This window comes from Gopherus flavomarginatus, chromosome 1 (genome assembly GCF_025201925.1).
Source record: "Gopherus flavomarginatus isolate rGopFla2 chromosome 1, rGopFla2.mat.asm, whole genome shotgun sequence".
NCBI classification, from domain to species: domain Eukaryota; kingdom Metazoa; phylum Chordata; order Testudines; family Testudinidae; genus Gopherus; species Gopherus flavomarginatus.
Window position 1 is genome coordinate 220,059,187 of NC_066617.1, and position 27,793 is coordinate 220,086,979.

A 27,793-nucleotide genomic window follows, 5' to 3' on the forward strand; every position below is an offset into this window, starting at 1 on the left:
CCCAGCAGAGCGGTTCCCCCAGACCTAGTGGTGCCCTAGGCGGCTGCCTGTTCTGCCTATAGCTAAGGACGGCCCTGGATCTAAGGCTGAAACATACTGACCCAGCACAATAGGGGGCAAATGTCACATGTATTCAAAGGGTCAGGAAACAGCTGCTAAAGTGAATGCTTCCTTGGGAGCCCTGTGAGAAAATCTGGCTGAGTTGGCCAAAATTTTCCTTGATGATCCTTCTTAACATGCAATTACTCAAATGCAAGTTGTGCCTGGAAGGCACAATAAAGGCCTGGCTATATAAAAAGAATGTAGATATTCATGATCAATATGTTCCTTCCTTTCTGTTTGTGGCCCAGAAATAGAGCTGTGTGAATTACTGATTTTACAGTTCTCTGGCTAAACCAAAATGTATTAAGGGGAAAAAACAGATAGTAGTTTGGAGTTGAATGAAACAGTTTCATTTTACAGAGTTTTTCATCTTTTAAAAAACACAATGGAGGTAAAATTCAAAACAAAGTAATTTCAAATAAAAAAATCAAAACATTTCATTTTAAAAAATCAAAACTAAACATTTAGTTGAGAGTTTTTGTTTTTTGTTTTGTTTTGTTTTTTTCTCAGTCTGAAACAATTCAGTGGAATCAACACAAACTTTAAAAATGTTTTCTGTTGACCTGAATCTACATTTTTCGTTTTTAAAAAATTGCCAGAATCTCCCTTATGGTCAATTATCAAATAGTGGAGACCATAACTTTGGAGATTATTGTTTATGTAAACATACCGTTTATGTTTCATTCACACAGGTTTACCGAGCAGAAATTGCACCCATTAAAGAAAATGTGAATCATGTCAATGAGCTTGCTCACCAGTTCATCTCCTCTGATATACAGCTTTCTCCATATAATCTCAACTGTCTGGAAGACCTGAACACAAGGTGGAAGCTTCTACAGGTAATATTACCTTAATCATTTTTGAAGCTCTGCATTTACGGAACATGTTTTTTCTTGTGTCTTGTGTCTTGTCCCAGTGGAAGAGCTATGAAAATATGTTGAGTGATAGAGAAAAATTGTTGCTATGCAAATTACAGTGTGCATACCTTTTTAAAAAAAAGAAAGAAAGAAAAGAAAAGCTGATATTGCAAATGGTTTTCCTCACGTATTTCAAACCACCCAAATCTCTTTCTCAAGAACATAATAAATTAAGCTAACCCTATTAATTGTAGATAATTAGCATGTAGCCCATGTGTAATTAAAAGTATGCTTCTAGCTGGTTGCTTAAAATTCTCTCTTCAGGAACAGAATTATTTTTTTTTAATTTCATCACCGTAAAACAATTAAACACCAAAAGATGTGCATTTGTTGCAATTTACACTACCATGTATTTCATATGACAATTTTATTGTGGGTTAGGCATATTCAGTCTTTACAGCTCTTTTGTACTGCATATGGAAGATTGACTTTAGAGAGTTTATTTTCACAACTCCAGTGCTTTCTCTTTTCTGTTTAAATTACTTCCAAGGACATTAATTTTAAATACTTTCCTGTACAAGCAGCTTAGTGATCCTGTGCAGTACATCCATTAAAATCACACCTGTGGAATCAAATATAAAATTACAAAGCATTATATCATTAGTCATTGGCAGAATTCAGTAATCCTATTAAAGCAATCAAAAAAGTGGATTTTATGAGTTTGCTTTTAAAGCTGAAAAAGTATTACAATATTTTATCACATCAGAATGAATATCAAATTTAAATGAAAACAAAAATTGAGAAGATTATAGAACAGGTTTTACAGAGCTGTACATCCACTTAAGTTTAGTTTTTCTTCATTATTTTCCAGCAAAGCCATCTAATATGCATATATTACAGATTTTCTTTTACTTTATGCAAGTGACCCCCAACTTAGACTAACAGGTGATGTGTATGTGTGCATGCGCAGATGTATTGCAATGTGTTGCATTCCAAAGTCTGTGAGAAACTGTAGTTAGTGTATTGACTTTAACAGGGACACGTTAAACATATGTAAGTAGGTAGGAAGTACAAGATAAGCCTGGAATTGGATTGAATAATGTAAAGTGTTGATTCTTATCATAAGACTTCAGATTTCCATGGATAAGAATAAACTCCTTCCCTCTTTTCATGCACATGATCAGAGATGACCAGTGCCTGCCGATAGCATGTGTGGCTGGGGGGATGAGGGGCAGAGTGAGGCCAGCTGGCTTCAGCAGTGTTCTTGAGCATGCTCAGTACAAGCCAAGCAGCAAATTGGGAGGGAGGCACATGACCGCACATGCCCCCCCTCCCCCATGCATCACCTCTGTATGTCCTCTGTGCTGTTCGTGCTAACGCTATTTCCTCTAGCCAGTGCACCTGTGTCATCATACCATTCAAGTAGGGTACCTGACACATTATCTGATTACTGCTTTTGTGTCCCACAAGAGATCCCAGATATAGATCTCTTCAACTTTTCCTTCTCCAAGAATTTGTCTCTTGTTCTTTGCCAACTGCTCCTGCAAGCCCTCTATCTTCCCATATGCTTCTCTTGCTGGCTCATTCTTAGCAGCAGGCTCCATTCCTAATGATCCTATGAGCCCTTCCACTAGCCAATCTCCCTCTCAGATTGGCCTGTAGATTTTCTTCATCACACAACTATAGTCACCAATTCCGTGGGTGCTCCAGGACTGGAGCACCCCTGGGAAAAAAATGGTGGGTACTGAGCACCCACCAGCAGCCCATCCACCTGAACCTCCCTCTCCCCCAGCCCCTCCTGCTCCCTGGCGGGCTCCACCGATCAGTGCCTCTCCCTCCCACCCAGCCCCTCCTGCCTGCCATGAATCAGCTGCTTCATGACATTAGGAGGTGCTGGGGGGGAGTAGGGAGGAGTGAGGGTGCAGCACACTTGCGGGAGGGGGCAGAACTGGGCAGGGAAGAAGCAGGGTGATGGCTGAGGAAAGGGGTGGAGTTGGGGCATGACTTGGGTGGAGCCAGAGAGGAGCACCCCCACGGCAGATTAGAAACTCAGCGCCTATGTACAGAACAGTAAATGCTTGGTATGCCTGATAGCCAGTCCTGGTTTCCAATCCAGCTGGGGAAGTGCCTGGTTTAGCCAAACCTCTTGTATACATACTTTGTTGATCATGTTAAGGGCAATCTAAACCACTTCCTAATTAAATGCCATGTGGTGTAGGTGTACAGGCAAAAATTATTCATTTGGAAAACTCCCAACACATCTAAATAGTGATGTACATATCACGAAGCTACATCAGCTGCATCTTATGTGACTATTAACAGGAAAAAAGCTTGTTTGCATCAAGAGTAGCAATGAACATGCTAATTCAGATAAAAAGTTAGTAGTATTGGACCTTAAACCAAATGCAACAGCTCCACATCCTTCCAGACACTGACTGTGGAGCACAGGAGACATTATTAAAACAGACTAGCATAAGATGAAAAAACAGAACCAAGGATAAAGTGCTCTCCATATTCTCCAGTGTAATATTACTAAACATAGCGGCTGTAGTGGATAGGTTGAGGGAAATGTGTTTCAGAAATAGTTTTGTCCAAGTGTTAGGAATTTGAAATGAAAAAATTGGCCATGGTGTTGGGGAGGGAAAAGAACATCCAAACTTATTGTATCTGATGTTGAGAATATTTTGATGGAAACTAATCCACTTTGAATATATTATATTTATATGAGTCTATCTGTCTATCTATCTGTCTATCTATCTGTAGCAAAGTGTGTCAGGGCAAGATATTGGAGCAGACAGAACAAATGAATTAGCGGTGGTAAGATAGTGTTTTATACTTTGTTCATATTTACGGAAATTAGTATGATGGTGCATGGAAGGCATTCTGATAACTAAAGAACAGAGGTAAAAACATTGCAGCATATCTATAAACCTGTCTTGAAGGAAGAACCTAAGCAGATTGCCCATCTTAAAGGAATCAGGATGTGACAGGATGTGAGAGGAAATGGTATAATTGAATAATATATTCTTTTTGCTTAAAATAAGAGGGTGCTGGGTGTAGAGAGAGAGAACAAACTGCTTATATTTAGGCAACTTGTACCATTGATCAGTAATTGTCTGCACTGTATTCATACCTGAATGGCGCTTGTGACCGGGTGCCTGGAATGGACTGAGAATGCCACCTCAGGGCAGACTGCATAAACAGAGCAGACAATTCCCACAACTGGTGACTTATTCTATAATTAGATTCACTAAACTAGCAGCAAAAGAGCTTCTGTAGCACCACACCTGTTAACTAGAAGCTGAACACAGTCCCCTTTAGGCATTCCAGCCCTTGGCTCCTATCCAGACAAACAGGTTTACTATAGTGAGAGGTTACTGAAAACCCAATTCACCCTATGTGAGGTTCTACTAATCCCAAAGGATCAGACACTTACTCCCGCGTCAATATGTATCTCAGATATTACCCAAATATCATGCTGGCAGCCAACGCTTAGTAAGCTAACTAAAGATATATTAATAAAATAATAAAATAGAGTTATGAATGGTTAACAGATTGTATACATACAAATGATTGTGAAATCCTTAAATCAGATGTGTAGCAGTGATAGAATAGACTGTTGGTTTGCAAAAGTCATCCTGGTAACTTCCAAAAGATTGAAAAGTCCTCAGTCCATTGTTCAAAATACTCCTTTTAATTGTAAAGCCACAGTCCAGAGAATTGGAGCAGGAATGAGGCAAAATGGAGATCTCTCAGGCGTCTTTTATATCCTCTGCCATGTACTTGGAAATTTACTGTCCCAAACAAAGTCCATAGCCCCTGTGTATGGAAAGTTACTGACAAGGATGGAGTCCGAGGTCACATGTCCACATCACAAGCCCTTAAATGTTTTGCATTGGCTCCTTGTTGTCCGAGGTGTCCTCAGGAAGAGCTATCTGGAGAGTTAATTCTTCTTAATGGTCCATCAAGCTTGAATAGTTCTTTCACAATGGGTTGGCGAGACCTTGTGGGTGTCACCCCAAGAACAAACACATTTAAGATACAAATACCTTGCTAATTTTCAGAACTTCAGATACAGTGGTGATGCATGGTTTTAACCAGGATAATCATACTTGACAAATTGTAACTTTTCCATTGGTACCTTACATGATACATTTTATTTCACAGTTAGTGTATTCATGCAACAGTGGTAGTAGCAACAATGATATAAATGGTTAACTTCCTTTTCACACAGCATCACAGAACTTTCTAGTGTATTTCTCACATTGATCTATGTTAGGATTAGACTTTTATTTCCATGATCGGTACCTCCAGTAAGGTCTGTGGTTAGCTGAGACTAGTTCTGGAAAAGTCTCAACTTCTGCCAATGCAGCATGAAAATGTAACTCAAACAATGAATGCAACAGTCATTCTGACTAACGAGATAGTTTCCTAATCTTTGCTGAGCTTTTGGTTTTTCAACTGATTGCCAGTTTCATTGAATTTTTCCATAGTTTTCTTTCTTTCTTTCATTAGAGTCATTTGCTATTTCCCTACCTCTTTGGCCATCTCTGCCTTTTATTATTTTTTTCCTATGCATGTTTTCATTCTATTCATTTCCATATTTCTTCCTTTTATGCTATTCTTATTTTCTGTTTCTCTCTTTAGCTTCTTTTTACTCATTTTTCAATAAGTAGTGCTTATTTCTGTAGCTTTTTGTTGCTTTCTCTTTTGTCTATATTCCTCTCTGTCAGTTTTCTCCTCTTTCTCCCCTTTCTGTTTTTCTTTCTTCTCATCCTTATCTCTTTTTCTTCTTTAGCCCCCCTTTCTTCTTTCCCTTGTTTTTTCTCCCCAGTTTGATATTGCCCTGTGTTTTCTCACTGTCTTGCCATCAGGTAAAATATTGCTGAAACACCAGTTCCCATCTCCCAAAAGACATCATGTAAAAGTACTATATGAATAGTTGCTTTCCTGAGAACCAGGTGTATATCCCTTCCTTAATGCATATAAGTGAGATGCATAAAGTTTACCAGATCTGAAATGATGATGAGTGCTGATCTTAGGGGGAGGTCTGGAATTACCTAGTCCTAGAAATTTTTAATTAATGAGTGGAAATGATACTTTTCTGCTTTAACATAGGGATTTTTAGAAGATCGGAGAAAAAAATCTCAAATAGTCTAGTACTCAGTTATTTTAAAATCTTACATAGAGTCTACTATGTACATTTTATTGGCTTGCATGCAAAAACTTGTCCTGCTTCTTGTGTAGTCATATATACCAGTACAAACTGAGTGGATGGGGTGTGAAAAAATGCTAGCAAAGCACAGTTTTAATACCATTCAAAATGAAGAGGTCAATTAACACCTCTGCACTCATAGGTCAAAGGAGAGTTAGTGGTTTACAGATTGTTGTAATGAGACATAAAACCCGTGTGTCCACAATTTTTGTTGTCTAGCAGAGTCATGAATATAAGCTCCAAGGCTCATCTTTTGAAAATGTTCTGCCAATTTCCTACCATGACACGGACTGATAAGTCAGATATGGAGCGATTGCTTTGTGAAAAGTTTTAATCTACGAGTGATAGGGTGTTTTTGGCTTTTATCATTTTTTCTGTGAGTTCTTTTGAAAGCATAGTGATTGCCTCATGTCACCCACATAGTTGTGTGGGGCATTTGTTGCATTGGATGAGGCTCCCCACGTCTTGTGTTAGGCATGTACAGGACCCATGGATCTTGAAAGTAGTGTTGAAAGTAGTGTTGTGTTGGGGGAAGGGAGTGATATTAATCATTGTAGCAGTGGAGATATGTCTGCAGGTTTTGCAACTTCTGTTATGGCAGACCCTGGTGCTACTTTGAGTTAGTGGGTTCTGGTCTGTGGGAAGCTTCTTATGATGAATTTGGTGAGGGAGGTTGTTTGAAGGCCAAAAGGGGGTGGTCAGGAAAGATTTCTTTCAGAATGTGGTCCCCATCAAGTAGAGGTTATAATTATGAGTTGTGGTAGGTGACAACTAGGAGTATGCAGTTAGTGGATCTCCCCCCACCCCTGCCCCAACCCCATATTGAAGCAGGTTCTCTTGATGCAATCTACTTCTCTAGTGGAGTGTCCTTGTTTGGTGAAGTTGGTTTTAAGTGTGTTAAGGTGTGTATTCTGAACTTTCTCCTTGGAGCCCATTCTGTGGTATCTAAGTGACTCCCTGTAGATAACAAATTTCTTGTTATGTCTAGGGTAGGTTCCTGTATCTGTGAAGGTAAGTGTGATCCATGAGTTTCTAGTATATAGTTGCCTGTAGGGTTCCGTTGTTGAAGCTGATTATGGTGTCCAGGAAGTTGAAGCTGGAGTTTTAGACATTTTAACAATTTTTTTCATTAATTCACCTCTGTCATATTTTGTACCTCTCTTATATTTGCTTCCTGCCAACACATGTGCAATGGAGTACTACTGGCAAAACTGTTTGCAGAAAGTGGGCTTTAAATGCACTTTTATTTAGGGAAACTGAATTTCAAATGTACACGCCCAAGTATTTGCACTGGAAGTGTTTACACGCTCAACCAATCCTGGCTCTGCAATATTATGCCATGTTATTTAATCTATCAGAGCTAACTAACACTGCTCAAATATTGAATTCTCACAGAGTACTGTTCATCATCAATCCATGGTGTTAAAACAATGTGCAAATAATTAGTTTCATACTTTTGAATAATGAGTAAATTTGTGAAAAAATGCAATTTGCTTACAGACATTCTCTGAGCAGAAAAAAGAGGCTAAATTATTTCAATAAACTATTTGTTATGAATTCCTCAATCAGCTCTAGAATTCAGATTCTGTGTGCATCCAACAGACATGGACAATTAGAATGAAGAGGCAGCATGCTCAGCACTCTACCAGAGGAAATGCTTTGCATGTCTGTCTTCAGTCCATGGTTTAGGAACAGGGCTGATGAGATCTGGAGGGAGCTCTATATAGCCCTCCTTGGCTTCGAAAGATAGTTGGTCTGATGCAGGGTAAAAAGTGAATCCTCTGGGTTAAAAAAAAAGAGAGAGAGATTTTAGAGAAATACCTGGGGATCATGGGGGGAAACACAACCTAGACTACAAGGATCCTGATAGGTAGTTTTGATTTCCATCAAGATTATTTCCCCATCCCTTGTTAAGTGTGAAGATCATAATGAAGTACTTGTAATAAGCCCAACTATATATCAACAGGAACATGCTGGAAATTGTGATGCAAACTCAAAAAGTAGCTTTAAAGGGATATTGTCAAGTTGTTTCGGCCTGAAATTTAGGTTTACAAAACTAAAATTAATTGTAATAGTTTTGAGGGTGTTTTTAATTGAATGAAATAATTGTAGACATTTATCTATTCCGTAAAATAGTACCATGTGGTTTCAGTGCCAAGATATGAAACTGAATAGGCTAAGTGAAGAGCAGATAACAAATTAGAGCTAATATGCGCCTAATCCTGCATTTGTGTGCAAAGAGGGAGAGGGAGTGAAGGCAGCATTATGCCCAATTCCCACACATGTTCTCACCTCTTGTGCTCCCAATGTGCAAGGTTACAGAGAACTCTTGTTCCAACAGCAATGTTAGACTCCCTCAGAGGGTGCACGGAAGGTTACAGTAAGAGTTTGACTGGTCAGCTGGGAGAATATGCTGCATTTTATTAAAGGGTTACAATGCTGGAGTGTAGACACTTGATACAGTGACAGAAAGGGTTCTTCCATCGCTGCAGTAAATCCACTCCTCCGAGAGGCGGTAGCTAGGTCAACAGAAGAGTTCTTCCATCAGCCTAGCAGCATCTAGACTGGGGCTTAGGTCAGCTTAACTGCATCTCTCAGGAGTTTGAATTTTTCACACCCCTGACAGACATAGTTAGGTCACCCTTAGCTTTTGGTGTAGAGCAGGCCTCAGGCACATAGACTTTCTTAGGCACCATACATGGAGGAGCTGTTGGAAGTGCAGTAGGCTTTTGCACATACTATACTGTGGGCAGTGGCTTAAAGCCACAGTCTAACTCTTAGGTTTTGAGTGCTGTTTACACTCTGTTGATGAGTCCTTTGTTAAGCCCTGTAATAAATGTTTTTTAATAAATAGTATTGTAATAAATTATTATTAAAATAGCATCTTCAAGGTTCTTCACAAACATTAACTAACTGATCCTGTCAATACTTTGTGTGAGGTAAATACTATAAATCCCATTTTGCAAACTGAGTAACTGACATACAGAGATTTTAAAGGCCATGGTAGAAATCCTGGCTTCATTGATATCAATGGCAAAATTCCCCACTGACTTCAATGGAGCTGGTATTTCACACCAAATAGTTGAAGAAGGTGACCTGAGGTCTTCACTTACTTATGGCCAACCATGTATAATTGAGCCATTTGCCTGCTGATTGGTTAGTGCTGCAATGTCATGAGCACATAACCCAGCCAACATGGTTGGCCACAAAGGGAAAGAAAAAAAAATCAGTTTGATCCTTTTCATTGTTCTTCACTGCAGAGGATGTGAAATTTCCACACCTGAGCCATTCTTTTTCAGTGACAAATCTGAGGAACTGTCCCCAGTTGAAATGTCAGTAGAGGGAGATATTGGAACAAATTAACCCAGCAGTTCTGAGGAACTCAATTATGAAATTGCAGAACTACTAACTGTGGTATGTAACCTATCACTTAAATCAGCTTCTGTACCACATGACTGGAGGATAGCTAATGTGAAGCCAATTTGTAAAAAGGCTCCAAATGCCATCCGAGAAATTACAGGAGGCAAATTGGTTGAAACTATAGCAAAGAAAAGAATTGTAAGAGACAGATTAAAACAATTTTGGGGAAGGAGTCAATACGGCTTTTGTAAAGGGAAATCATGCCTCACAAATCTATTAGAATTCTTTGAGGGAGTCAACAAACTTGTGAACAAGGGGGATCCACTGGATATAGTGTATATGGACTTTCTGAAAGCCTTTGACAAGGTCCCTCACCAAAGGCACTTAAGCAAAGTAAGCAATTCTGCATTAAGAAGGAAAGTCCTCTCATGGATCAATAACTGGTTAAAAGACAGGAAACAAAAGGTAGGAATAAATGGTCAGTTGTCAGAAGAGAGTAAATACTGGTGTCTCCCAGACATCTGTACTGGGACCAGCGCTATTCAACATATTCATAAATGATCTGGAAAAAGGGGTAAACAGTAAAGTGGCAAAGTTTGCAGGTGATACAAAATTACTGACAATAGTTAAGTCCAAAGCAGGCTGCAAAGAGTTGCAAAGGGTTCTCACAAAACTAGGTGCTTGGGCAAAAAAATAGCAGATGAAATTCAGTGTTGATCAATGCGAAGTAATGCATATTGGAAAACATAATTCCAACTATACATACAAAATTATAGGGTCTAAATTAGCTGTTACCACTCAAGAAAGAGGTCTTGGAGTCACTGTGGGTAGTTTCCTGAAAATATCTACTCAACGTACAGCGGAAGTCAAAAAAGCTAACAAAATGTTGGGAATCATTAGGAAAAGGATAGATAATAAGACAGAATATATCATAATGTCACTATATAACTCCATGATATCCCACACCTTGAACATTGTGTGCAATTCTGATCTCCGCGTCTCAAAAAATATATATTAAAATGGAAAAATACAAAGAAGGGCAACAAAAATGGTTAGGGGTATGGAACAAGTTCCATATGAAGAGAGATTAAATGCATCTGTTTTAGGCATCTGTGTGTATGACTTTGCTGAAAAATATATGTTTCAGTGTAAGCAACATATGTATTGAAAGTTTATTAAAAGTGGATAGGTGGAGGCAATGCAACGTTGCGTAAAGCAAATTTTTATTCCCCTATAGGAAGGCGACTACATCTCATACATCAACATATAGAAGGTGATATTTTTTATTTTTCATCAGGAAATAAATCTTCCCTTTTTTTTCATAGAGTTGCGACTCTGATTGTTTATCATTTCAGTAAAATTATTGTTATTTGTTTTTCATAATACCTTCAGCTTGTGAATCTGTCTGTATATGACCAAGAATTGGAGGTTACTTTTCTATCTTGGGCCAGAATTCTGGCGCAGCTGTGATCACTGTAATCATGGAATCATCAAAACCCAACTCCTTTTCAACCTAGGCTATTCGCTATTTTAGCAAACGCAAGTTTCACCTTCCCTGCAGAGGGAAAGTTTCATCCTCTTTGGAATTTAAATTTCTCATTTAGTTTGAGTAGTAAAGATGCTACTATTGTAAATTCTGTGGAATTGGAACTTCTGCCAAAACTACAGTTTCCATGGCTCTTGAATGGACTGTTAATTATTTAATTGATTATGCGACTTGGCCTCTGTAGTGACCTAGATGTACCCTTTTGTTCTTATTCATTTCTGTTAGCTTGAAACTCAATTTTACTGAACATTTCTTTGTCCATATATTTTTCAATTTATAGTACACACACTGACTAAAGGCCAATTTTTAACAATTCAAAGAGGGGAGGGGAAACATACCTATCCAAATATGGGATTAAATTACCTTGACAGTGAATTACATTTCACAAATTGAAAGGATTCCTGGGTAAATCAGGAGTAAGTCCTCATTGTTCTTGTGAAATGTTTGGGAGAGTAAATGAAAGAAGTATAGAACAATGCAACAGTAATTATCATCAGAACATCATACTAGTAGAGAAAGATATTGATCAGATTAATTTTGGGTAGTCATATTAGTGACATGATGCTCTGTATGACAAATTTTGGTTTCTCAAAAGTATAAGTACTTAGAGATTATTTGCAATGCAAGATACATTCATTACAGCAGTCTGTTACTCTTATTTACTTCCTTTTTCTGCTGGCATGTTGCCCTGTTTAAAGACTTATTATAAAGAACTGTGCAGAGCAGTAATTTGTCTTTTCTTATGTTCTCCTTTGAGGGTGTGTATAAACACACACACACGTAAAATATTAAAGAAAAGTTTACTTTAAAATAATGTTAATATTATAAAATCAAGCACTGAAAAGTATAGAAATATCAGAACATTAAGGTTGCCTATGCAATCTTAATTCTGCACATTGGTGCATATTCATTCTGATGGTCTTTACTTTCATAGTATTTTACCCACAAGATCTCTGTCTCATTCAGAGTGTACGATAAATAGTGCTTCAGGAATGAGGCAACTGTTCAATATTTTACCTACATCATTCAGTGTATAGTCCCATACCTTATTTACTGCATAACATCCAAACCGTGCACTGAACATGGAATTGTTCATTGCCTATGAGCTTTAATGTGGTTCTCATTTTCATAATATCTGAGCACTACAGAAATATTAATGACTTTATCTCTACAACTCCCCTGTGGGAAAGGAATGTATTTGAATCCCCATTTTACAGATGAAGAACTAAAGCACTGAAAAATGAAAGCCATAAACTGCAAACGTGCCAATAATTTTGATTACCAAAACTGAGACACAGGGCTTGATTTTTCATTTCACTTAATATTTTTAGATTGTTTTTTATATGTTCAAAGCACTGTACAGACATAAATTAATTCATCCTCTCAGAATTAAGGGGTAGGTGAGTAAATGTGATCCCATTTTACAGATGTGAAGATAGAGACAGAACTGCAAAGCAACTAGGCTAAGGCCACACACTGAGGAACTCAGGATCTCTTGACTCTCAATCTTGTGGGTTTTTTTCCCCTCCCACCAGACCACACTGCTTGGGCCAGATATTGTGAGCTGTCACTGACTTCATTTGCATTTATGTACACTCAGGACTTCTTAAAATCAGGCTCCAGATGTCTCAAGGTAGTGACCTAGAAAATAAGGAACACTCAATTATTGACCACCTGTGAAAATGTTGCCAAGTCAGGAGCACTGAAACTGAGCTTTCTCCCCAGGCTGCCTGCCTGCCTACGCAGCCAGCTGCCCAGGGGATCAGGCAGCCAGGGGAGTTGAGCAGGCCAGGGAGCCATCTGCATGGGGATTTGGGGCAGTTAGGGAGTTGATTGCCAAGGGAGCCCATGGAGCCAGCTGTTCATGGAGTCAAGCAGCCTGAGGTGGTGTGGGACCCTGGGAGCCAAGGCTTCCAGGCAGTCCTCCAAGTAGGCTGCTGTGGAGCTGGTAACCTGGAAGACCAGGTTAACAGGGAGCTTGAGGGGGGACCAACTTCCAAGATCACCAGCTGTCAGGCTCACTAGGATCTCTGGGAGCTTTCACTGAAATATTCCTGATGAAAGTCAGCCTTTCCTGGCAAAATTGAAATGTTCCTGCAGATAATTTTGATTTTACTGAAAGTTCATTTTGCATCGGAAAATAATTGATGGAAAATCACAACTGACTCTGTTTGCAACCTTAATAATGTCATTTTTGTCTGTAATTACCTAGGTTTTGAAAAAACAAACTTGAAGAAAAATTCCACAATGTGCCATCATACTGACATGATCATCAGGGTTGAAACCTTTAGAACTACAGCACAAATCTCTGCCATTTGAACTATTGAAGTAACTGATAGTATTAGTGTGATGTTTCCCTCTGGTGTTATCTGGACCAGTGGTCTGCTAGGTCGCTCCAATCCTTGACTCTGGGAGCCTGCTCTGCTGTAAGAACCCCTCTCCTGGGCTGTTCACGCACAACGTCTGGCATGTAAGCTGCTCCCAGCTCCTTGCAAGCGAATGACACTAGCCAATATCTCCGATCCCAGACACAACCCTAGGAACCTCCATCTTGCAGTGTCCAAACTGGATGCTGCAAGCTTATGTAAGTTTGTCCATTTAACAAAGAAATTGATATGTACCAGGCTTGTTATCCTAAGGGGAGCCTCTGACACACTTCAAACCAAATGCACAGCTTCAGGTAGAATAAACAAACAGATTTATTAACTATAAAAATAGATTTTTTTAGTGATTATAAGTCAAAGCATAAACATTCAGAGTGGTTACCAAAAGAAAAGAAAATATAAGTATGCAGTCAAAAACTCTCAACCCTGTTAGACTGGGCAGCAACTAGATAAAGCAGTTTTTCTCACCCCAGTGGATTTTGCAGTCCTTAATATACAGGTTTGTTCCTTAAACCTGGGCCAATCTCCTGTGTTGGAGTCTTGTCTTCATCTCAGTGTCCTGGTTTCTTGCAGCATAGGTAGAGGCAGGAGAAGGGCCCAGTATGTGTCCACTCCGCCTGTTTTATACTCTCAGTCCATGTGCTTGGGGAACACAAGTCCAGGTATATCTGTGGGGCATTGCTGAGTCTCCCCAAGCAAGGCTGAATAATTCCCCTGGTGTGACCTCATGCAGGTGAGTCATCACATTGTAGCTCCCTTGTTGGACAATGGCTGTTGATGGGTTGATTGACACCCTGCCCAGGTGTTGGCTATCTTCTTTGCTGTTGTCTCTGGGGGAGCTAATGTCTGGCTGATTCCCCAACTTACACCATGTTTTAGTGACCACCCTACAACACAATTTGCATAACTTCATATGCATTAATGATACACACATATGGATAGAGAAATGACTTTCAGCAGATCATAACCTTTCCCCGAAACCTAACAAGGCATGCTTTATATGTAAGATCATGATTATATGAAAATGAGGAATATGGGAGTTACAGTATGCTCCCTCAAGGTATAGAATGTCACAAATAGTATATTGTCATACCTCTGTGAACCAGCAATAGAGGGTAATGCAACCCTTTGCCAGTGAGTTTCAGAGATGTTTGCTGACAGTAGGGGACTGGTGAGACTCAGGAGTCTTGGTTCCGTTCCAGGGTCTGGAGGGGAATGTGCTCTGATTTTTCTGCCTGTTCCCCCCACAAGTTTGATACCTTTATTCCCTGTCCCACCCAACCTGGCCCTGTTCCAGTATTGTCTGTTCCTGACCATAGCTCCTCCTCCCATTCTCCTCACTTAACTAGTCCTAGTCTTCCTTTCTGAGGCTTCTCATCCCAGTCCCAGTCTACTTTCCATCTCAGTCCCACTTTCTGGCCCCCTCTCCCATCCTATCCTGTCCAGCCAATTCTAGTTCTCCCACAGCTAGCTTCTCATCTGATCTGAGTCTCCCTCTACTCTGGTCTCCAGTCATCTCTACCTTGCCTACATTCTTCATCACCACTGACTCCTCAGTTCAATCTCCCTAACTCGGCTTTTTGTGCAGTCTCGTTGTCCCCTTTACCCTGGGTCTTTATCCCTGTCTCTTTGCACAGCCAGTCCCAGCTCTGCCCCTTCCATTCCAACTCCTTATCAGATCTGGCTTCCCTCTCCCTATTGGTTCTCATTCCTAATGTGGAGCATGCTTTTACTGCAAACAAATGTCACTGAGGCTCAGCATGCCCATTGAGAATTGTAAAGATAGAGCGTACTCAGACCAGATGGAATACTCAGACTTTAGCAGATGTCTTCTAAATGCTCTATCAATCGTGCAAAAAATGATTTTCAGAGACTTATAACTTGTCAAAACTCTGAATGAATTATTTGGAGGCAGTAAAAGGCACTTCCCTGACAAATTTCAAGTCTCTACTCCAAAGCACGAAGGTGCTAGAGCTTCTCAAAGACATAATTATGAGATTGTAAGTAACAGTAACAAAACAATGTATTTTCCCCCATCTCTCTCAGAAACACTGTGGGTTTTTTTATGAGCCTTTTCTGTGGAACCTTAATCTAAGAAGAAACAAAACTAAAGCAGAGAACTCTCATGAAAAATTTCAGGCCAAAAGCTTAAAGTTGGGGGGCAAGCTTTTTTGTGGGCTGGATAATTTTATGCCTTTCTGAAGGCATATTTTAAATTCTATATCATGTCAGTACAGGCATTTTAAGTTACAGTTGATCTGCTTTGGGGTTAAGGAACGCTTTTTTCTAGTCCATAGGCAGGTTTGGGCCTAGACCAAATGGCGCCCCAGGCGAGGAGCTTCTTTGGCACGCCGCTCCCCTCTCCCTCCATTTGTTACATTTTTGAATACCTTATTTTTTATTGCATTTGTAGCTCATTTCATAACTTGGATGCACAATTTGCATGCGTGATTTATACCTGTCATATAAGATGATAAATTTGCATGCTAGGATCTGTATTTATTCATGCCATTTATAAGCAAATAAAAAAAATTGTAACCTCTAAGCTTATAGAAGCTTTTTAATTTTAAGAATAACTGAAATGTAATAATATTAAGAATTTTAACTGTGAACTAACATTGGGTGGACCAGTATTAAATAGTGTTACAGAATGGTAACCCTTAGAATGGTAACCCTAGTCCTTTAGTTCAAAAGGTTGCATGTCTCTCTTTTGCCCTCACATACTGAAGCACAGCGTCAGAGAGATCCAAAGACTGGCCAATGGCATTTTCAGATGATAAAATAGCAAGCAATGTCAGTCTTTCATGAGCCATCGTCGATCAAGGATATACTTTAATGAGCCTTGAGCTTCAAAAAGCTGCTCTTCCCATGTGTGACTGTGACCATAGATGTGAACAGAATCCTCCAAGCTATCCACAAATTAGGAAGAGTGTCTTTCAGCTCCGCCTCATGAATGAGTTGGAGAACTTGGAGTGAAGAGTACTTCTCATATTGCAAAATGTGACGGATGTTGTCCAATTTGACATAGAGGTCTTTATCATTGACATCTGAACATTCCCCGTGTGTCAACATCCATGAAGATCCAAACAATTGCTCAAGAGTGTGTTTCTGTCTACCACCAGCTTACTGAGGTCACCCAGGTCTTTTCATGGTGCTTCATTTGTCCAAACCTTTCTTTGATAGATACTCAGGCAGCATAAAAGAGCAAGCAAAAAACCTTCCTCTTGGATTTTTTTTTTCTTCCAAGCTTCCCATCACCTCATCTCTGCCCTTGTAACCAAACTGTCTCTTCTTCTAATGTATACAGGTTTCCTTGAAGACAGGCTCAACTTCTAAGTTTTCTGCCATTTCTTTAGCAGCAATAATGGTATTTTCAAATCCATTGTCTCTGTAGGCCACCACAAAATCAAGGAAGCTTCTCATCAAAGTAGTAGCAGTCTTGATGCCCCCGAAGAAGCCTTCAGGAGCTTAGTATAGGAAGCAAAAAGCTCAAGCGCCATCTAATTGGCAGCTAGGGGCTTCTTTGGGGGCATCTTTTATTTTCTACTGGAGAAAACAGACAGTATTAGGGAAAGCAAAAATCTATGTTTTGCAGTCTTACAAAGTCATAAAACATTGCATGTTAAGCATGGCAAAAGAAGTAACAGTATTTCTTTTATATTGTTGCATAGATAGGGATTCAATAGATATCTCTGGCATTTCATTAAACATTTCCTTTATTGGTCGCTACTTACACTCTTCAAGTCGTAAAACACAAGTACACTTTCACAATTACACAGTAAAACAAGATCCACAATATTGCAGCTGGGCTCTCATTTCGTTCTTATATCTCACTGGCTGTCTGGTGATGCCCACCCCTTATAAACTCGTGAGGGCATAGCTGAACCTTCTAGGAGGTTTGAGGAAATGTAGTTTTCAGAAAGTCTGGAAGATTCCACACGATTCTACAAAGGTCCAAACATTCTAGGAGGTTAGTAAAAAATGAATCCACATATGGAATACCTGAAACATTTAACTTCAAACATTCTATTTCCCCTTTTGTTGCTAACAAAAATAGCACTGGAGCCCAGTGCCCCCCAAGCCTGGCACCCCAGGTGGTCGCCTGAGTCACCTGCCCCTAAATCCAGCCCTGTCTCTAGGCTATGCATTCTAGTTCCGTAAGTTTTTAACCTGAGCAAGACATCCTTGCCATTTCAGAGTTTACAGTTTTAACAATAGGGTTCAGAATGCTAATCAAATGTGGACAGAATAATACTGTCACAACGTTTTAAAACGAGTTCTTGCCATGCCATATTCAGAAAAAGCAGCAAAAAGTCCTGTGGCACCTTATAGACTAACAGATGTATTGGAGCATGAGATTTCGTGGGTGAATACGTGCATCCAACGAAGTGGGTATTCGCTCACGAAAGCTCATGCTCCAATACATCTGTTAGTCTATAAGGTGCCATAGGAGTCTTTGCTGCTTTTACAGATCCAGACTAACACAGCTACCCCTCTGGTATTTATGCAGTGTACACTGTAAAACTAGTACAGTAATTTTCAGTACATCTCTTAAATAGAAGTGAATGCTGTCCTCTTGCATTAGGAAACCAGGACAGGTTGTAACTTCTAAAACAGTGGGATAAATAGAGAGGTAGTCTTTAATACAGGCTAAAACTGGATCTTGGCCTACCACTGGCCTGGTATTTTTTGTGTGAATATTTCTGAGAATGTGCTTCCCAGTAAGGGACCATCTGGGACAAACCAAACAGGAAGGATATGTTTCAGGATGGTCACTTAACACTATCACAGGTTCCCAGACAGAAGAAATGCTTGTGTCCAAAGTCAGTTGGACCTGCATGGTAATAAGCAGTTGGTATACATGGGGTAGTGTACATGGGTCCCAGTCTGAGGATAAGTCTACACTCTAGCCATAAGCCATGATTTGAAGCTTGTGTAGATGTACTTGCCATACTATACTAGCTAGCTTGCTAAAAATAGGAGTGAGGACTCAGTGCAGCCTTCAGCACAGGCTACGCAAGCCTACCTGACCCCCTCAGTCGACACTTGTTTGTGCAGCCTGTGCTGAAGCCCCCTCTGTTGCATCATCACTGCTATTTTTAGTGAGCTAACTAGAGTACAGTGAGTGCAGACATGTCTACACAAGCTGTAAATCACACTTCTGGCAGCAGTGTAGATGCACCTTAAAAGAGGAAGGACTGCAAGATGTTACCTGAGAAGAAGGCTATAAGAGAGACTGGAAAGGGGACAGAGGTGCAGCTAGCCCCCTAACTGACAATGCTAGTTGATCCCAAAAATATGGGGCAAGAAGGAGCTAAATTCAGGCAGAATTATGATTGAGAATACATCTCAGAGGCTGATTGGGGAGTATCACATAGACACTCACAAATCTGGTGTCTGGCATCTTTCATTTGGTAATAGCTTGTGTTGTAGCTTCTTTTCACTTAAATGCTGCCTATTTATTCAAAAACATTCTGCGTTTTCCAGCTTTATATTCACTGCTCTGGTTACACAACCTCTAGTGGTATTAACTGAGGGGAATGAATAAATATCCCATTTGATCTTGCTCTCTTAATGATTATTTATTATTGTTGTTATTTAACATTTATAGTGCAGTTGTGCCTAGAGGCTTCTTCCAAGTTGGAGCCTCGCTGTGCTAGGTCCTGTACAAACATGTATATTAAATTACAATCTTTGCCCTAAACAGCTCACAGTTTGTTTTCATTCATGTTCATTAGGCATTTCTTTTGCATCAGTAAGATTGTTGCCAGGCACAAGGCATACCTTGTGGGGAAAGACTCCTTAGTTCATGCATTTTGGACTGAGAATCCGGAGTTGTGTATGTTCCAGACACACAGACATAGTTCACTGTCTTCTTCTTAGATGTTGAAGACTGGTTCACTTCTTCAGGACAGTCTGTATGAAATCTCCAATCTAAAAGCACAGAGATTATAGTATAACAAAGGAAAGAGAGAGAGAAAGAGAGAAAAGTTAGATTAAAACAAAATCAGTGCTATGCATTAAATTGTGTAAAACCTAGTCCAGATAGTATAGGTACCCTTCTTGTTAGCTACAGAAAAAAAAGCAAAACCATACATTTCTAGAGACAGTGGCCAATGCCAGGTGCTTCTGTTCATTCCCTCTGAAGCACCTGACATTGGCCATTGTCAGAAGACAGGTTAGTGGGCCAGACTGACCTTTGGTCTGACCCAGTATGGCCATTCTTAAATTCTTATGAGAATGCATCCACTGTGATCAACCTTATCCCTTCCTCCCCTCTCACTCTTTATGCTTTTAGGATGTCAAGGATGTGATGTGTAGTCTCAGGTGTTATGTATCATGTATGACTTTTCCGCCCATCCCTAGTGTCCCAGTCTTGTAGTCTGTGACCATATTTGATATTTAAAGTGTGACCAAACTCATCGTCTTACCTGGCATGCAGGTTGAGGTTAGTGTTTCAGCAGTGCATTGACTGATTAGATGTACTTTCTGAAGGAGAAGTGGAAAAGTCTTCATCCTCTCATAAAGTAATTGTTGTCCCCTGTGAAATCTAACACTTTGATTTCTTAAACCACAGCATTTTAAATACCTTTTTAACCTGGCCTGCATTTTAGCCAGGCAAAAGATGTCAAGATTACGGAATGCTGATTTGTATGATAGTGGAGATGTAGCCCTGAATTTCGCTCTGTTTGCCTTTTAGAATGAAAAGGTTTATATTTTCTTGTCATTCTCTCATGCCTTTATTCAGTTGTGTACGCCACGTTAATTGTTGTCAGATTAACACTGGTCAATCACAAAATTGTGCAGTCTTCCTCATTTAAAATGTCTAAATGTAAATCCCGTTCTTTCATCACCAGTTCAGTCAATAAGAGAGTCATGCACAATATGGCTGCTGAAAGGCAGGGACAAATACAGTTTTTCTTCCCTCCTGCCACTGTGCCCTCACATACCTACACTGCTGTCAATAATCTCCACAGTTGAAGTGTGTGTGTGTGTGTGTGTGTGTGTGTGTGTGTGTGTGTGTGTGTGTGTGTGTGTGTGTGTGTGTGAAAATACAACCAGTGCTGAACATAATGTTTGATTGATAACCTCCAAATCTATGCCAGAAAAATCTTAATGTGTAAATGATTTTACAGATTATTAACTGATATTTAAACAGACTCTCTTATGAAGCTATGCTTGTGCTAAATGAAAGTTGAAGATCTAAAGCAGGCTTTACACTGATGTGATAGAGTTATGTACATTAATTTGGGGCAGTAGGCATTGGCTACTCTGACACCTTGCACAGCTGTATTGACATGTCCAGAGACAACATTTGTGCTTTCTCTTTCCCTGGACCCAAAGAAACATGTTATATGGGGTCCACCTTGTATGCAGGAAAGGAGGTGAAAAAGGAAAGAACACAAGAATTGCCACACAAAAAAATAAAAATAAAAATAAAAGCTTTGTCAGAAATCCTCTTTGTTTCCTTCTTCATAAAATGAGCGCTATTTTAAAGAATAAGCCAGCAGAGGGTGTATTCGCATATGTACACAAAGCTGACTGTGTGCTGCCCCTTGGCTGTGTTATTTACACGTTTTGTACATTCACACAGTAATGTTACTGTTTACAGATGCTATACTTTACTGTCTTTCTGAGATTTAGGCATGGTCTGGTTTGCCGGAGGTGATTTTTTTTTTTTGACAACCATACAACTAACAGATGTTTGTTGTTGGCTCCATGTCTACATTCTTTGAAAGCTGGAGAATTAAATTGCTGACATTCAGACAACACTAATTCACATATCCAGGGAGCCTAATTTGCTGTCCCTGAGATCCTGATTCCTGGTGTTCATAGGTTTAAAAACCATTTCAATGACACAATATGAGAATGGGCTGGGGAGCTGCAATAGTGTGCTCCTGCTACACATAATCACATTCTATAAACATCTGCGTCATTACTCGTGTGACTCATCTTTAAGCTGTATACAGCTGTGTTTCCAGTTTCAATTAACAGTCCTTTAATTGCATATCCATCTCATGTTACTAATTTAGTTAATGTATTCATAATTAAAGAGTATTCTATTTTCTGCCAAGGTTTGTCAAGCTCGGAACATCATAAAAAGAAATATTTTAAGATCTCATCGCTGAGGGATTTTGTTTCTTATAATCACATCAAAACAAAATGTCATTCACGTACCTAGAGGATGAAGTTGAATTACTTAGGGACATTTCTTTTTTTATTAGAATTAAATGAGAAACCTTTGGAAACGATGTACTTTGTGTTTAAAAGGAAATGGTAGTACTATGGTGTTCTTTTCTCTCCCAGTTTTGCCCTCCACACACACAGAATCTGATGTAATTATTTATGGTTTAGATTTATATTACAGTTTTTAATATCCCAGAAGAAAAATTGACTATAAAGAACAAAGATTCATCTGAAGCATGAATTATCCTCTCAGCTGTACCTTTGTCCAGCAACAGTTGTAGTTTAGGGTACAATATTTTTAAAGGAATTTGGGGGTAATGAAAATCTACCTTAATGAGATACACTGACTGGAAAATAAAGGCTGTCTTAATTATATTATCAATTAAAGTAATTGTTTGACCTATTTTAAAAAATATATTCTCTACACAAATGTAAGTGAACATGCGTTCGACAGCCATTAAAAACCCTAGATGCCTAAGCTTCTCCAATGACCCACAAGCTAATGCAATCCTATTGCACAGCATTTTACAAGATTTGTCTGCAACTGTTCAGTGAATTGCAAATATATATGCATTGCCCCCTCCACTGCCCTCTCATACTCCCTGGGGAGGTAATTTTATCCCAGAGAATTTCAGTGATTCAAAGGAAACCAATATTTAAAAGTTCTTTTTTTTTTCTGTCTTCCTCCTGATCTTGGTGGTTGTGCAGAATGTTTAATAAGAGATGGTACTGAAACTGTATGTAACTATGTGGGATTTTTACATAGTTATTTCATGTTTAAATTATATAATCTCTTCTGGAAGTGAAAAGGAGGAGAAATACAAAAGGTCACCCTTTGGCAATTGCTTGAGATAAATATTACTTCAGTGTCTCACAGCAACTGCACCTATATTCCCCTCCGTGAACCTTTGGGGGCACCCATGGTAGGATCCCAGCTCCTCAGTTGTCACCTCTCTTGTGCACAGACCCATGTGTCTCTCCCTTCTGACTAGGGTTTTTCCAGGCTGCACAGTTCCCTGCCTATATTCATATTCCAGCAAGCCAGACTGCCTACACAGACCATTGTCATGCTTTACTTTTTCTCCAAAGTTTGAGTGGAGTAATTGCCAGCTACAAGTAATTGCAGTTACAAGTTAGGTAAGGTGAAAGCATATAAAAAAATGAAAGAATACACATGCATGTTAAAATGCTTAGCAGAGGTCACTCCAACTCCAGCCTCCAGCTCTGGTAGGAGTCAGTCCATCAAAATTCACAAATGGATTGCCCTTGTGGATGTAAGTTCATAACTGTCTCAAATTCAGAACCAGAACAGCCAGCTTAGTAGTTCATCCATTTCTTTATACAGCTTTTGCCTTTGATGTCCAGTCTCTGGGAACAGGTAGTCAGACTCAGTAGTCAATAACCCCTCTCCTCCTTTTACCTAGCCTGAGCAAGGGAATTTATTAACCTCTCCTTAGGTATTTCCCAGGAAATCCACTTCACACTTACTGTCCTACAAGTCTATTCTTGTATGGCACGTTGTTCAACATAATCCTTGGATCATCCAGGTCTCACATCACATCTCCCTCCTAGAGAGGTTACATACAATCCTGGCCCTCAATATACACAAACCATTCATTTAATACAGTGGACCCCAAAGATACTTAAACTTAATCAACTTAGATCTCCCAAGGATATTGCAGGAAATTGCCATATCTGTCACACTCAATATTTAAATAGTATAAACTGTACATAGGTATATCCTTTGGTAAATAGTGGGAATTTTAGGGCATGTTACAAATGCTTAGTTAACCATATCTCTTTATCTAAAGAGAAATTGGCATACTTGTAATGGCAGCCACTGAATTCCTTCTTGCTCATGTTAACAGTTCTCTTTTTTCCTTTTTACCTTTCCCTCCTTCCAGTCTCCTTGCCACTTCCTTACCTGTTTCTCCTCAAAGCTCCCTTCTTTTCTCGTCCTACCAGTTTCTCCTTGTCTCATTCTCCTTCTGCAATGATACCAGTATTTAAAAGAGAGGAAAAAATTCATTAAAAAACAAAAAACAAGAAAACCTCACAAACAATCCTCCCTCCCTCAGGAGAAAACAGAGGTGAGGGCAGTGACACATCCATCAGAGACAAGCTTTTAATGGTGGCAATACTGTTGAATTACAACTTTTTTTCACACTGACAATCCCTTAGGATCAGATTCAGTGAAAGATACAAGTGGACTGTAAGCAAGGACACAGAAGTTCTGAAAAACAGATGGTCTTCTGAGGTTTGTATTTTAGTTATTGTCACAAATTTAACTGTGGACTGTAATCTTTTCAAGACAAGCAAGGTCTTTGACACATTCAAACCTTATATGTATTTACTGTAAGTCTTTAGCTAGTAGACTGGATGTTGCAACATTAACTTTCTTTCCACGAATTCCAGGTCACGTATCCTTAATAGATGAAAATGTAGTTGTAAAGCAGCAAAAGAGATGATGGCCATATGCTATTGTACTTGACCCAGCCATGGGGGAGGTAGGAAGTTGTAGAAACACAGCCATTGCATGCTGACCACGTTGGGTCCATCAGATTCCCATTCTCTATGCATTTGGCATATTATTTCCCCTATAACTTCTCTTTGACCTCTAGACTTTTTCACACAAGAGGAGAAAGACATTCATTTTCTGCAATCTGAGCTCCACAGAATTTTGCAAGCAAGTTTGCCCCTCTGTGATTATCCTCTATCATGTGACAAAGACAGGGCTATTCTTTTTTTATTCCATTTTTAGTATCCCACTCTATGTACCAGAGGTTTTTGATTTGCTTTTCCACTTCGTACATTTACAAATAAATTAGAAAAATAATTATAATTCCACACCTTGTATGACAATATTCAACTCTGCATTTGCACATGCTCTTTAACATATGAAAATGTGTTTAAAATAGTGATGAGTCAAGCCACAAAACTGAAATTTATAGATAAAAGTCCAAATTTTGAATCCTCTCTCAGCTAAAATTTGAAGTTGTTCAGATTCAGTTTGGACTATTATAGATGAACTTTGGATCTAGATATTTGTCCAGATTTCAAACCCTGAAATGACCTTAATTATATTATGCCGGTGGGCACACATCTTCAGTCTCTAACTTCTGCAGACAAAAAGAGAACTCTGTGTATACCCCTGCATGCCCAACCCCCCTTTTTTTTTCTGCTGTTGGGATGGATGTGGGAATTCTACAGAAAACTGGTAAGATTGGTGTGTTTTTACCTTCCAACTTGTAGTTTTGTTGTGGTTTGAGTGCTGGAAACAAAGCAAAAGATATGGATATATTTGTGGGCATGGAGAGCTAAATTCAGGCAGGTAAAAGTACTTGTAACTCCATTAGACCAGAATTAATTTCTCTGTCTTTTTCAAGCAGAATTATGGATGGTTTAATTTGTTTTTGCTTCCATGTACTACTACCTACAGAGAAGTAAAATAGCTACTGTTCTAGAAATTGTTATATTGTTATACCCTTTCTCTTTCTTTTTGATTCTTTGACATTAACTCCAGAGGACAATTTTATTCTCCATATACACCTCTACCCCAATATAACACGACCTGATCTAGCACAAATTCAGATATAACGCAGTAAAGCAGCGCTCTGGGAGGCAGGGCTGTGCATTCCGGTGGATCAAAGCAAGTTCGATATAATGTGGTTTCACCTATAACGTGGTAAGATTTTTTGGCTCCCGAGACAGCGTTATGTCGAGGTAGAGGTGTATTCTATTACTTTGTTCAAATTATTTAAGTAAACAAAAATTCCTGGAACACAGGGACATAAGGAAGGAAAGAGTTTTCTATCTCTGCATATTGGTGATCTGGCAAGCACATGAGTATACTGTTAGAGACAAAACAAAACCACATTTCTCAACATACACACACACACTCAGTTACACACTCACACTCACTCATGCTTTTTGATGTTCCAAGTCTGGATCTAAATTTTGTGCCTATACTAGTCTTCATTTAGAAATTCATTTTTTGTTATTTAAAAATTAGTCTGGCACTGTATTTCAGTTAATATTCCATATTGATTTGTTTTCCTCAAGGAGTAACTCTTAGAAGAAGAATGGTCCTTGGCCATAAATAGTTCAGTAAGTTCTCCGCAATCCAAATGTCTCTCTCTGGATCATCCAGTTTCTGGCACCCATTTATGTTCACTTGTTCTGCTAAATAAAATGAGCCTGGTGATTTTAGTCCCTCTGTCATGGGATAAAACTCAACACATGTCACACCACTAGTCGAGCCCAATTCGGGCCTATTCCACCAAAGACATAAAAGAATAAGACAGGGTCTTTTGGGGTGACAGGAAGAGATTCCAGTCAAGAGGAAGAAAACTCCCCCACAACTAAACTGTACTAGTATCTAGTATTCTGGATTTAGAGCCAAATCCTGCTTGCCTTACTCATGAAAGAAGTCATGTTTAATTCAATGTAAGGCTCATATAAAGGCAAGCAGGATTTAGCCCTCTGTTTCCTAGTCTTGTCAATCACTTATCCTTACTAGTAGAAAATCTTCAAAAGCTGCATGGCCCACAATGCTGAATGAATAAGTCTGTGCAGGTAAGAAAGCCTAGATTTGTTTGTGTGGGTTTTTTTGTGCTGTCCTCCTACTCCAAGGATTGTATAAAATGCCATTCAAACAGCAGTCTCTCAAACTGCTGCAATTTCTTTTATTTTCTTTTGCAATATTTGGATGCATATAGGTGAACTTCCAGAATTTTAATTATATCTGCATCAGATGAGCAGCTGAATATAAAAGGGCTTTTGGAGAGATTTAATTTTAGATAGCATCTTAATTAACATTTGAAAAAACTAGTGTAACTTTAATTAAATGTCTCTACATTAATTTAGTCATTTAATTGAAAATGTATTGGGATAGGCCTTACAATTTATCACCCTTGCTGTTTGAGGTATGGGATTTAAAATAAATGCCTAATAAAAACTTGTATTTGTATGGTTTTGCTAGATTTCTGCCAGGTGTATTTATTTATTTATTTAAACACTTTTTTCCTTCCCCAAAAAATTAATTTAATAACAGGGCTGTTTATCTGAATATTCCAACTCTGGGTGATTGAAAAAGCCCTCTCTCTCTCTGCCTACTGGAACATTATAATATGAACTTTTGCCATGGATTTGTTGCAGCACTCAGAGACCCAAATGCATCTGCATTTTTAACCTGTAGCCACTTAAACTCCATGGTAGGCAGAACAAATGATGTGTATAACTAATAGTGAACAAAAGCCTGTCCAGTTTTACATATTGAAGAAATGAGTAGAGTCAAATTCTTAATACATGGATATTTAGATTATAGGAATGCACTGAGAAATATAAAACTGGAGATTATTTTTAAAAAACCTCAGTACTCAGGGACAATGTGAAAAAATTGGGTTTTAAGTTAAAATTATGATGTCTGAATTACTGCAAATTAGTGATCTCCATATGTGCAGTATAAAGTCAATGGTGTGTGGCCCCAGATTATAGGACTATTCGTCCTTCCTAGCTGTAGTCTTGTGTTGACATACCTGCTCAGGTCTGTCTTTCTGTCTGGAATCTCCAGAGTAGGTTTATCAGAGAAAGAAGTGCCTCAGGAGTTGTGCTGCTAGTTCCACGCCTGGAACATCTTCAGCTGTAAAGCTTTTCATCTACCCGCCCCTAATAAAAGTGGGGAAACTGGCTGCTGAAGATACCTTCACAACAGAACTAGCAGCACCAATCCTGAAACAGCTTTTACCAATGACATAGTTCACCTCCCCCAGAACTCCCTAAACATCCCTGCTTAGCAACTTCAGTGCAAAAGGGGAACATGAGGGTGAGCTGTGGTGCAGAAGTGAGAGGCTTGGTCAAAGAGGGATTTGGTCAAAGAGGGGGAATCCTGAGGTGGTGAGGACAAATGTCTCTGTGCTATGGCAACAGCATTGAAGGGCTCCCCAGGTGCTATACCCCCACCATAATTCCTGCGGCCTAGCCCGCCTTCCTGTGTCTTCTGTGAGGAATTGATCTAGTGAGTCTGAGTTGAAGATTGGTAGGGCTGGAGAACAAAAGCAGTTGGTAGGGTAGGGCTGGAGAAGGAAAAATAGTTGACAAATCTGAGAACAGTCATCTAATCTGAGTGACTCTCAAAATTGTT

At 39.3% G+C, this 27,793-nt stretch overlaps 1 protein-coding gene across 11 annotated transcripts in view; it reads left to right on the forward strand.

The window, feature by feature from the left end:
- DMD (dystrophin) overlaps positions 1–27,793 on the forward strand; it is a 2,125,007-nt gene that overhangs the window by 1,883,229 nt on the left and 213,985 nt on the right. For all 11 annotated transcript variants that reach the window (XM_050936430.1, XM_050936437.1, XM_050936440.1 and 8 more), the window contains one exon: positions 795–941. In XM_050936430.1, coding sequence (XP_050792387.1) covers positions 795–941 — 147 coding nt within the window. The remainder of the gene's footprint in view (positions 1–794; positions 942–27,793) is intronic.